This window comes from Pagrus major, chromosome 6 (genome assembly GCF_040436345.1).
Source record: "Pagrus major chromosome 6, Pma_NU_1.0".
Classification (NCBI taxonomy): Eukaryota; Metazoa; Chordata; class Actinopteri; order Spariformes; family Sparidae; genus Pagrus; species Pagrus major.
In genome coordinates, this window is record NC_133220.1 from 22,065,724 (window position 1) to 22,078,814 (window position 13,091).

General features: G+C 44.2%; 1 protein-coding gene across 1 annotated transcript; it reads right to left on the reverse strand.

Moving 5' to 3' along the window:
- Window positions 1-889: 889 nt before the first annotated feature.
- Window positions 890-11,819, reverse strand: nr1d4b (nuclear receptor subfamily 1, group D, member 4b). The gene is made up of 8 exons (XM_073467460.1): window positions 11,166-11,819; window positions 5,284-5,595; window positions 5,088-5,176; window positions 4,829-4,973; window positions 2,827-3,404; window positions 2,528-2,713; window positions 2,226-2,436; window positions 890-2,117 (listed from the first exon to the last, which is right to left on the reverse strand). Exons 1-8 carry the CDS (start codon window positions 11,182-11,184, stop codon window positions 1,921-1,923), a joined length of 1,737 nt encoding a protein of 578 aa, XP_073323561.1. The 5' UTR covers window positions 11,185-11,819; the 3' UTR covers window positions 890-1,920.
- Between the last annotated feature and the right edge of the window lie 1,272 nt (window positions 11,820-13,091).

The following is a 13,091-nucleotide window of genomic DNA, read 5'->3' on the forward strand; positions in this document are numbered from 1 at the left end:
TCATAGAAAAGACTGGAACACTGGTTGTATCTCACTAACAGCAGAGGCAGCAGTGAGACTTGCTGTTGAGAAGTTTCATACTTTCTTTTTCTTTTTTCACAATAAAAGTTTGGCTGTGTTCAGGAGGTACTGTGGCTTTTAGCTGATGCGTCACTATTCATTTCCTGGCACTGAGGGAGAGACGTGTGCTATTGCTTAGAGATGGTTGTACTGCCAGAGGAGCACTTGGAGTCTAGATTTATGGCTTTTATTCAGGTTGCTGAGTTGAAATAAACAGTCAAATGAGGAGTCACAGAAGTCGATCATAGAAACCTCAGAGGGAACATTAATTTTAGCATGAATCCCTGCTATTGTGCTGCATATGTCTGTGATATTTAGTTATTTAAGAAATCTACATATAAATCACATGGACGGATGATATGGAGACGTCTGAAAGCCAGAGGTGTTTATGTTAAATGTTCCCAAACATTTATACTGTTAAGTTTTTCCCAGACCTTCCAGTCAACTGCAGAGATAACAGAGGTGAGGGTTTCTGCTTGTCCGTCTGGCACCCTGACGATTCACCTCCAGATCCTTTCACTCACGTCCCAAATGAACCTACAGCGTCATCTCAGCTGATAAACTCCTTCTTGTCCTTGTGTCGGTGTTGGCAAAGAACTTCACCTTGTATTTACTGAAGTATATCGCTCTCTGAATTTACATTTACTTGTTATCACACACTCAATAATCAAGTGGTGATTCTTGTTTGTAATGAGGCCCCAAATGGCTCCTCAGAGCTGGAGTGCAATTGGCTGATTGCCCCTGTTGCTAGGCTACGGCTCCACGGTGTGCCTGATGGGAGCATCACATTGAGGAAGAAAGTGAAAAAAAAGATGAGCACAAGGAGAAATGCTATATAACGTTATTTTTTAATAATGGTACTCTATGGTGTAACCATAAAACATTTACAAAATATTCACATGGTGATGCAGTCAGTCAACGACACATTTATATATCCTCAATTATATATCTTCAAATAAAAAGTTTATACTCAGAGCGCGTGGTTCAAATGCTGCTGTCTGGAGAGCAATCTATTATTGGTGACATCATACAACATCTCAATACTAACTTCATTTACATTTCCAAGAATCTGCAAACTAACAAGGTTTATGTACAAAATTTACAAGAACACACCTCGACATTGAACCCATCAGACGTGGTCTAAAATGACCAATAATTTCTCCCTGATTACCGCATACAAATACAATGCAAATGACTCTCATTTCTTAAAAATGTTATACATTTCTCAATCACAAATGGGTGATTTTCATAAAGACTTCCCACATGGTGACATGTTGTGAAAATAGCTTATGTCATTTCAACAGGGCATACACAGACCGACATTTCTATTGCTATGTTATGTTTCGATTCAAAAGGTCTTGGAAAGCGCCCTTTATACTCTGTATGGAGCATGAATGTATGGTAAGAAACCATTGTTGGTGAATGTTTGTACATGTTTCTGTGCTTCCCTCTTGTTAGCTTTGTGAGCTGGGATAGGAGGACAAAGTCTAGTCTTTCTTCTTTTTGGTCTTCAGGACAGAAAACTGTCTCTGACACACTCCAGGAGGGAGAGAGGTGATGACTCGACGGTCTGATGTTGACTCGAACCGAAGGAAGAACACAGTCTATGTTTTGATAGTTTTTTTTTTTTCAAGTGGGCCTGGAAACAAGTGGAGGAGGAATCAGTTTGAGTTCAGGAGCCTCCACCTCCTGCTGTGCCCACATCCTTCACTTTCCACACAGCATCAGACTTGGCACAGCTCCCACGACAGCTGTCCATCATGCATAGGCCAGTGTGCTGTATGTGGAAGGCCAGGCTTTCCCGGGGACGCAGGGAGGATCCCCAAAGCAGATACCTCGATCAGCTTCGGCTCTTCGAGCTCAAGGATCTATGCGGAAAGCTAAAAGCTTGTCAGAGTGGTGGTTGTTCAGGGTGCGCAGGTCCGGCAGACGTAGCAGCAGCTTTGGGAAGAGGGTGCTGTCGTCTGGGCGGCGACTTGTGATGAGAGATCGCAGAGCCTTTATGAGATTCTCCTGCAGCTGCTCCACCGCTCCAACCTCCACTATACCAGAGCGATCTGGACAAAGAGAGGAGAAATCAGGGTTAGACTCGAGGATATGCAAACAAACAGTACACGCTTTTATGTATGAGCATGAATGAGATGTATGAGATGTATGAGGCTTACCAGCAGAAACCAGCACAACAGCCATGAAAAGCGCCATCTCATCTGGCTCCAGACCCAAAGACCCGAGCTTCTCGCTGAATTCAAACATGGCGTCCAGTAAGGAGCCCATGCCCAGAGCCCTCAGGGACGCCAGCGAGTATGTCTGCCCATTGAGGAAGGTCACCGTCCTCTCCTTGGGGTCAAACAGTGAGCAGAACCTCACCATCAGAACCTGCGGACAGACAGAAGTACACCAGGTCAGCATCAGAAAAGAATCAAAAACAGAAAGTCAAAAAAATTCTAACAGATGTAACTGGATGTACCTGGAAAGTGCCGGATTTGAGCAGCATGACCTGGTCATGCTGGCTGAGAGTCTGGAAGCCTGGGATGCTCTTTGCGAACTCCACCACTTCTTTAACAGCGGGGGTGAAGCACTGGGAGAAAGACTCCCACACTTCCTGACTGGAGCGACTGGCCGGAGCCACGGGACATGAGTTGAGAGGACACGCCTGAAGGAGACAGACAGAGAGAGGACATTAAAGGAAGTGTAATGGACTTTTTATTGACATTCAATTGATAGATATTCACATCACACCCTCGATAAGGAGAATAAAAGTCTTACCAGCACTTTGGCTCCTCCATTTAGCTTCCAGGGGCAGGGGCTTTGGTTCTGGGAATCCCTGTCTGAGTAGCTGTTCTGATTGGCCGCGTAGGACTGAGATGATACGCTGCCACTGAAGGGGCACCGATTCTGATTGGAGGAGAAGTTGTACTTGGCGTTGTCGATGTTATTTGTGTTATTAGCGGTGTTTTCATTGTTGGCGGGGCAGTTTGTGGTGACATGGTAGCTTGATGTCAGGTTGGTCTGCTCCCCCTGAACTGTGTGCTGAGTCGGGGCAGCTGAGTGTGAGGGCTCCTGTACTGAACTGTTCTGGAAAGACGAAGAGCGGCTGTTGCTGTTCCTATTCCTGGCAGCCATCTTGAGCGGTTTCTCATCACCGTTAATCAAGTTGCTGCGGTAAGACTGCGATATGGAGCCCACTCCTTCGTTCGTCGGGTTCTGTGGACTGCAGGGGGCGTCGGGGGGAGGTGACACCTCCATCTCCATGGAAGCTGATTCATTGAGACTGTTCATGTAGCTCTGCATCTCATCCAGAAGTCTCTGCTTCTCCCGTTTGGGAATACGCCCAAAACGCACAGCTGAGGACAAGCAGAAGAGAGCATCCTCTGTTAGCATTTACTGGCATCAAGCATCGATTTGTCTGCCAGCTTCTTACTGGCAGGACTTAAATAATACAGAAACAGAAACACAGGCAGTGAGAATTATCTTCACATTCAAACGAGATAGAGAAACTACAGCTTCTTGTTCTAAATCCATAATCTCTATGTGGATTATTAATCCTGAAACCTTTGTACTGTGCACATCACAGCTGTTTCACCACAATACAGACACTTAAGCCTTCATCTCATCCAACTGCCTCATCCTCCTCTCCAGCATTTCCTCTCCTCCCATCCCCCCCTGTTCAATTCTGCACCACCACTGACAGCCCTATTTATAGCGCGCTGTATGCTACACCACCCCACCACCCTTCCCCTGCTCTCTCTCTCTCCCTCTCTCTCTCATTCTTGTAGTTGAGCACTCGCTCTCCCTTTTTCTCTGGAAGTAGGTCACTGGGTCAACAGCCCTGAACATGATGTCATTAACAAAGTGACAGGGTGAATGAGAAGTGCGAAGGTCGAGGCAGGTGGGAGAGGTGAAGAGAGAGGTTGAAGGTGGGAAAAAAATTGGATGATCACAAGTTAATTTGCGAGATATTATGTTGTCAAGTGGAAGACGTGACATGAAAATAAATCCATGGGTCTATAGAGGGAATATCATTACGTTTGTTTTGTATTTATTGTGTGTGCTCAGAAAGTAAAAACGCGTTTGCCCGGTGTGATCCGATGGGTTAGCAGGTGACTTTTTCACTGCCGCATTTTGGCTTTTTTGGGTCAGCTAAAAATGTTTGCTCCAGTAAAAAGCATGATTTATTATCACCCAGTTTAACCGCATCCCGGGAGATCGAGTCCTGCGGTGAAATACAGCAGTAGAGCAGATTAAACGCATTCATATTATTTTAATTTCAAGTCGGTTTTCATGATGAACAGGGCTGAATAACTATGTCTGACGTGATTATCTGTAAATGTCAGCGTTGGGAAAAATAAATAGGCAAGATTGTACATCTGGGGTAATCAACAACTTTGTGCCCCAGTTTCCAAAAATAAACTATATTTGTCACAGTTTCTAGATGACTGATGACTACTGGGACCGAGGAGCTCCTCTCGCCATAAATCAGACAGCAGGGCAAGGAGAGAGGAAGGCAGGGGAGGGGGCAAAAGACAAAAGGAGGCGAAGGGAGAGAGAGGAAGATGAAGAGAAAATAATACAATCTAGATGAATAAATAGCACTAACAACCAATCAAAAAGTCAGTTTAAGAACTATTTTCTTAATTTTCCTCTGAATAATGATTCTCTATGTAACCCTGTATACATGGATCAATGAGATCATCTCTTCTAAACTAAGAAAACAAGAAACAATCATTTCAGTTTTAGTTGCCATATGTCTTAGTATCTTGTTTCTCACCATCTCTGGACATGCCCACGGAGAGACACTTCTTAAAGCGGCAGTGCTGGCACCGGTTTCTGTTCATGCGCATGATGAGACACTTCTCATTCTTCACACACATCTTGTAGTGGATATTCTGCTGAATGCTGCGTCTGAAGAAACCCTGGAGGAGGCACAAGAAGGATAAAGAGTCAGAAGGGTGTCTTTTGTGGCAGTGTGCTTTCACCTGCTAAAGAAGACAAAGACATGACATAATGCTGTCTTTGTTCTGTCTCACCTTGCAGCCTTCGCAGGCGTGTACACCGTAGTGGAACCCAGAGGCGATGTCCCCACACACCTTACACAGGAGCACCATACCTCCGGTCTCTATGAAAAAGGCACACATCCATTATCAGAGGGAGAAATACAGTAACAAAGTGCTAGCAGGTGAACATAGAGGAGAATAGGAAGGAGGGAAGGGAGTGGGTACTTACTGGTGAAGGTTCCAGTGAAACCACAGGGTCTTTTGGCCACTGTGGGATGGTTGTAGGTCGCCGATGATACCGTCGTTATCTGGGCAACGGGGGCATTGTTTACTTCAGGAAACTGGAAGACCATCCGCGGGGAAGTAGTTCCTCCCCCTTGTTCCCCTCTCTGCTTCAGGGCCCCAATCTCCTGAAAGGAGACACCCTCTGGGGATGAAGGCTGCGAGTGGGAGGAGGGCGACTGGGTCTGGTATCCACTTGAAGGGCTGCCAGGACTCGGGCTGGCACTGCCGCATGAGCCGGCGTACAAGATAACACCACCTGGAGGAACAGAGAGGGGCAAAAACTCAGTGATCTGCATCTAGGTCGGCGTTCACATGCGAGATGTGCGTGGGAGTGCAAGTATTGAGCAACGCTCCGCTTTGATTCAGTGAGCTTAGTTGGCAGACGTCCACAACCACACACAAAACCTTGATCAAGTTGGGACAACAGAAATTGGATCTGGTGAATAATTTAGAAAAAATGTCACAGCTTGAGCAACAACAACTCTGACCTGGATACGTGTAAAGAGTCTTTTAGTTTCTAATCTGTTGGATCACCAGATAAAAAAAGGCTTTGTCATTCAATGGCCGCGCTGAAACTTTAGCATGTTGGAAAGCTGTTGGAGGGTGCTGTGTGAATAAATAATGCTAGAAACATAATGACGAGGTAAGATTAACACCGTTATCAGTTGATCCAGCACCCACTTTCGGGTTATTTACCCACAAATACCATGACATTTAACAGTTTGAAAGGTGGATTTATGGAAGCCTAAAGGGGACTTTATTAAAATTATAATGTAAACTTGAAAGATAACTAAATTACCATTAAATGTAACTCCACAATAGCATTATCATTTTTGAGTAAAAATGAAAATGAAAATGTAATAATTTCATTTCATTTCATATTCACATCCTCGTACGGGTGCTCTATGGCTATATTAAAATGAAAATGGAGAAACTGTTTGACATTAAATTACATTTCTGTGTTACAATAGGCCACAGTGTATCTTAGTACTACAGATCAGCATATGTGAAACAGGAAACACCATAAAAGGCTTATCACAATATGACAGTCAGCCACTATATGTTCACAATGAGTGCCATAGACAAGCTATAAACACGCCTTTGTTTAGGGATGTCAAATCAAATCGGAAATGCCCTATTACCCCTTAACACAACACCCACCCACCCCCCTTGTTTTAGACAGTGTTCTTCCCTGCAAGATGAAAGACTGCCCCTCACGTGCAGCCCGAGCCAGCCAGCTCCCTGCCTGCCTGCCTGCCTGCTTTCAGCACTGAGTCTTTCCTCCTCCCCCTCCTCCCGCCCGTCCCTTCTTCTCTCTCCTCCTCCTCTCCTACCTCCTCCCCTCTCTCCCTCCCCGTTTTGGCTGCGGGCCTGCAGACCCAGCCACCTGACCGGGAGCTCACATGGACTCTTGACACAGTTCCCGCCCGGCTCACAAGGCTCTTTGCGCAGTCCCGTGTAGACAACAGCAGCAGTACAATAACAAGCGCTGGGGCTGATCACGTTTGGAATAGAGAGGGCTTTAATGCTGTGACTACAGATGTAGGGGGAGGCATTCCACAGAGCCACTAGAAACGGTGCAGAGGGTTACAGTCACGTTGGCCGCTATTTTGACACATTTAAATGATTTGCTTGAGGGTTTTAGCCAGTTTAAACAATGATTTCTGCATTTATATCACAGGTAATTCAGGATGAACCCATCAAACTCATTAACCAACACTCAAGGCTGACATCATTGCTTTAATTTATAATATGATGGTAATAAAAATAGAAAAATGTAACCTCTATTATTGGAGACATTTGCAATTTTAAGAACTGTTATATGTCTTCTCATTACGGTGGTCCCCTTATGACGTACCACATCTTCAGTTCAGAGGTTGCCCTGCTTTTAATTTGATTGTAGATCACTGTGTCAGGTGTCAAAATACCTTCACATAAAAGCCTACTAACAAAAATGCTTCCCATGTGCAGATACAGCATCACTTGGCTGATATCATCATGATCATGATCGCTCTCTGGGGGTGACTATCACTTAATCAACAGCTTTGTAATAAAAAACTCTTATTCTGCCCAACACGTCACTGCAGTCAAGTTAACCGAAGGGACATATCTAAAGTACAAACAATGCCCTTGGATTGTCCACAGTGTCATTCTGTGCGCATTTCCTCTCAAGGACTCTGAATCATCTGAGGAAAAAGCCTCCCTCATCTCTTGTGCTTTCTCTCCTTGAGAAAACACGTGCTGCGTTTCTGTTTAGCTCTAAGTGCCTCCTTAATTCCTCTTCTCACACGTGTCAACACTGAATGTAAGGTACTCTGGTGGCCTGACAGCTTGTGTGTGTGTGTGTGTGTGTGCTGGCAGCTCCAGTATAAGACTATGACTTCAGCTCACACACAAATGTTACATGTGCCTGCGCTGTATCCGGTGTGTGTGATAAAGATAAAGCTTTATGGACATGTGTATCACCTGCAGAGGAAAGGGTCACACCCGACAGTCACATGAACTCCACACCCACTTTCTACATTCATAATCTCCGCCCCTCGTGTATGAAAACATTGCATATTCTGTGTCCCCCTCGTAACCATTTCCTGGAATCTGGTTTGACTGCGTGCCAGAATGAGCTCTGGGAATATCATCTCTGCTGTATTCACGCACAGGTTACAACATGTGACCTGTGGATACACACACGGCCATAAGGACTATAGAATAAACAAAAAACGCCCCTCCTTTTGCCAGTCCTCTATGACTTCCCCTCTCATGTGTTCCCACCCCGTGGGCATGCATGTGTGCATGGCAGGAACACTGTATAGACACCATATATCTGGGGGGGGACTCCCCCTCCTAACTTGCCTGTCCTCTTACATGTGAACATTTACAACTGTTGATGGGCAGTAAGCCTCACTCCACGTGAAACTGCTGGCCTCATGTCATGTGTCTCTCTATGAAGCACTTAAGGGTCTATGAGGGCAGAATTTGCTTTATATCACATGAACCTCCAGCGATCTTTTAATGCTGTGTGAATTACTGCTGAACATGTGTTTAGGAGCTCTGTAGTTCAAAAGTTTAACAAGTTTATGTCTCGAGGGTTCACCCGAACTCAGGCTAGAAGAAGTTACACTCAGTCCTCGGATAGAAACACTATCTGTCACCTGAATCAAGCTTGGCTTTTAATGCGAACTAGCTAGTTGTGTGATCATCTATCAAGGTGACAGCCACCAGGCATCTGGTTTCAGGACTGGCGTCAGAGCTCAGCATTGAGCTTATTCTTCCTGTTAGTGTGAATGACACCTGTGATGCATTCATTCATACATATTGGAGGTTTTAAAAAAATACATTCTTGGGATGACTTATATATTTTTTCATCTTCAATGGTCAGCACATAATCGTGCTATTAGGTCACAAGGTCATCCCTCTGAACACTGGAGGTCACTGGACAGTCATCCTTTAACAATTTTTCATGGACTAAAAAGTCATGTTACCATGAAGTAACGCTTATTATCCCTTCCAGACACAAAATTATACTTAAAATTATATTATAGGGTACAATCTTCAAATGAAGTTGAATGGAAAGCTTACAGTACTTTTCCCAAAATGCCCTGCAAAACACTAAATAGGGGCTTATACTGATTAAGGCACTCGCTGATGATTTACGATGATGACGTTATAATACATTTACCTTTCATTTGGCTGCTGTAAGCCTGAGTTTATACACAGTTTTGAGAAAGGAGACAACAATTATGGCCTACACCAGCACTCTGGTGTGTGACGTTAAAGCTAGCAGTCTGCGAAGTCCTTCATCTTATCTTTAAAGTAAACATACGCAAGAGTAAAGATAAAACATAAATCTCGAGACACAATACTCCACATAGTTATATAACATTTATGGTGACTTTCAACAGGAAACACAAACAAAACGATACTGATACCCGGCTGTGTTTATGATGATAAACTGTACTGACAAGGTTGGCTTGTTTTCTAAATACTATTATTTGCTTATCATGCACGATAATAGTTTATTTATGCATTTAGAGTGAACTGAAATGGACTGAAATAAATAGCGGTGTGTGTGTGTATGCCAAGTGACAACAGGAACTGGTGAGCCATGTCACCCAAAACCAGGCTTGAATGCAGCCAAATGTGGGTTAATATGTCATTTCAGACGCCAAACAACGATAAATCACATTTAATAAGGAACTCTGTGTTCACCGAGACGCATTTCAGACCACTTATAGCAACCAGGGCGAGAGAAGGAGCTGCTAAACCTCTCTGACCCACTGACCAAGCTATCAACAAATACAGAGGAATCCCCGTGCGAGCTGAGCGCGAGCGGCAGAGCGTGCGGGGGAGAGGGGCGGGGCGCTGGGGAGGTGGGGGGGTGATCAAGCGCCGCACGTGGAATCTGAGGCTGTATACACGTGCTGTGAGCTCGAGGCGGGGTGGCTGCGTATTAAGAATCAGGCGCATGATTCCCAACATCATCACGACGGTTTCTACCCAGGGTGCACCGGGCGGGGGGAGGATGAGGAGAAGACACGACAGTTATAATGGTCACCTGCTGTTCAAGGGCGTTATAGTGCCAGTTACCATGGCTATATATATATATATGTTGTTTTTTTTTTTCTAGAAACATTCATGTGGTGATTATAAAAGGTGGCGTCATCGCGCATTATTTATTATTTATTAGGGTATATATATTTTTTATCTTGCTGTGATGTGGTTCAATCCCTTTCTACCTTTATTTTAGCGCTAATAAATATATTAACATTTCATTACTGATATTGAATCCGCCCCACGAAGTTAACGGGAACTACTTTCAAATGAGCATGTGTCATAAACGACGTGCGCTCGGTTCATTCACCGGCTCCTCCCGCTATGATTCAAGGTACTGGCAGGCGTGGATGTTTACTCCCAACACTTCTTCCCTTCCCTCAAGTCATGTGTGGCCGCGACACGGATGGAAAATGCTGGCACTTGTTTTGACTCAGTGGGCGTGACTACTCTTTGACATGAACTACCCTCGCTCACATGTGTTCCGGAGAAAGGATATTACAAACCAAGCCAAGTTAAATGACTCACACAGTGCTACAAAAAAGTCACAATCCACTTTCTGCAACTTCCCTTAAACGCGTCACATGTGACATTAAAGCACCTACTGTACAGTGAGAGTGATTATCTGACTTGTCTTCACATGACACGAGGATACATGCGACCGTGGCAGGAGAACGTGCCCGCTCAGGGTCGCCCTGGGTCGCGCTTCACGTGAGTTTTGTTTACATGCAGAAAATCGGAAGTCCGACGTCCAAAGACTCCCGAGGACTTCCCTCTGTCCTACAGTAGATATCTCACTCATAACTCTCAACTGTCTGCAGATCAGAGGCACCTGGCGACGCGCCAGATGTTACACAGCTGAATTACAGTTTTTAAAAGCCAGTTAAATTCACCCCCCTTAATTATAGGATGTGCAATTCCCGTCTGATTGTAGCAGTGAGATTCATAAAAAAATAAAGCTCCTTAAACATCATCTCGGCAGAAAATACGAACTCGCAGCTGATAAATATGTTCTATCTACTATCACAGTCTTTCAAAATAAAATGCAGTGGAATAGTGTACAAAACCACCAACGCATCAGTGTGGTTATTCATAAAGTCCTGATAAATCATTCTTAAAAATTCAAATTTACTGTATAAGAATAATATATAGTGTACAGTGGCATCTGCTCACCATTGCCTGCTTCTTTAAAATTACTCGCTAAAATATCTTCTTTTTTTTTTATCCAAAGACTGTTTTAAATCAAAAGACATCCAGTAGAATATAAAGCTCACTTACCACCAGGACTATTTTCCATGTTTCCTTGTAGATCGATGTTGTTCAGGAGCTCCGTTGTGCTGTTTAATCGTGGACGTTTACTGCTGGACTGACTGCCTTTGCTTGCCACCGAGGAGTTTCGTTGATATAGGTGAAAGAGTCATGAACTGCCAAGGCATAGAGAGTGTATCCAAAAGCTCAGACCAACACGATTGTGCACAGGGCATTGGTTTTTTTTTTTTTTTTTTAAAAAGACCGGCGAAGAAAAAGTTTAAAAGGAAATATTTGTAAAAACGAAATTAGAGCAGATCTCTATTTGATCCAGATAACTTCCTCAAGGTGAGAAGAAGATGCACGGGACCGCTCGCCTTTCCGTCTGCGCACCTTGTGATGCCAGGCTGTGGTAAGATATCACTTGTAAAGAGCTTCTCTAAATTACACGTCCTAGAGCATTCAGCTGCTTGCCATGTAGTGTCACCATTAAAACATGAGCGGAGTGGAAGTAGTTTAAACACTCCCCACTCATCAATAAGCAACACGCGTCCTAAAATAACCAGCACGTTTTCAGGTGCCTGAGAAATGTGACCATTTTTTCCCCTCCTCTCTTTTTGTGTGTCCCATCAACCGCCTGTTTGTTGATGTGTATCAGGGATCTCTCTCTCTCTCTCTCTCTCTCTCTCTCTCTCTGTGTCACGCTCTCTGAAAACATCTCACCCACCTCCTCTCTCGTGCCCCCACTTTTTTTTTTCTCTTTCTCACTTTTTCATTGGCCGAGAGCCCCGCGTGGAGACGGCACATTGGGCTCGTTCGACATTGGAATGCTGCTTAAAGCTCTCCAGCGTGTGCGCACGGCACGTGAGCCACGCTGCCCTACTGACACACATTTTATGCTAATGAGCTGCCTGGGCTCGTCGATAAGACAGCGAGGAAACGAGGAAGGGACAGGCGGAGGGAGAGGAGGTCTCACTCGTCCCTCGTTTCTAGGCTTCTCTCACATGTTTGTCGGTTGAGGACAGACGGTGGTGAGCTTAAATGCCTCGAGAGGAAACATGTTTGACAATGACGCCGCCGAGTGAAGACTTGGCTTTGTGTTGAGGGCACACTGTACACGCGCCTCACATTATTTTTGAAAATATCAGTGAAGAGATCAAGGAAAAGGGACAGCCCTTCAGATTTAGACATTGTAGGCCTAATGTAACGTGTTTTTGAGCCAAACTACCAGCACCACATCATTGTGCTGAAGTATGTGGGCTCTGTGGATCTTCTGTGCAGCACTGGAAGCTGGTCATTAGTTTATGTTAGCGTTCATGGGTGTAAGAAGCATTTAAAATGTGGGTGGGACAGTTTTATCAGAAGTTTGGGGTTTTTTTTAATGTGGATTTGTCATATTATATGTTTTGGTGCATTTTAACAGTTGGTTTGATACTTTGTCTGGCTAAAGTAGCATGAGAAAAAATGATCAATAGGCCTACATTTTACAATTTCACATTTGTATGTATTTAAAATCTAAAAGTATGCTCTTAGCTCTTAGCTGAAGTTATGACCGTAATATATCAACGTAAATGATGCATTGATACTTTATTTTTAAAATCAGATACATTTAATTAATGAGTAACGGTTTTATATTTAAAGCTAGATTGTATTTATTTCCCTTCAAATTATATTTTAATTAAAAAGTAAATGTTTATAGTTTTCATTTTTATGACATCCACCCCTCATAAAACACAACGTCAACCCACTAACACCAGAGCCACTGAACATACAGTTAGGAAGCATGTTTCATAACTGTTCCTGTCTCTTTTGTTGGCTAATCAAACAGTATTTATTGTGGCCCAGTGAACTCCCTCCCTGTCTCTGGTTGTACATTGCATTACCAGGTCACCCAGGGCAATGTGGACACAGGAGCACAGCTGAGTGCAGGTACTAGGCCACAGGCGCAGGTCCCAC

Bases quoted from the DNA above. Each gene is read 5' to 3' on its own strand.
- nr1d4b (XM_073467460.1), bottom strand. The intron at 2,714-2,826 runs GTAAGACTTTTA...TGTCTCCTTCAG, and splicing joins ATGGAGGAGCCAAAGTGCTG to GCGTGTCCTCTCAACTCATG. The intron at 2,437-2,527 runs GTACATCCAGTT...GTCTGTCCGCAG, and splicing joins TCAAATCCGGCACTTTCCAG to GTTCTGATGGTGAGGTTCTG.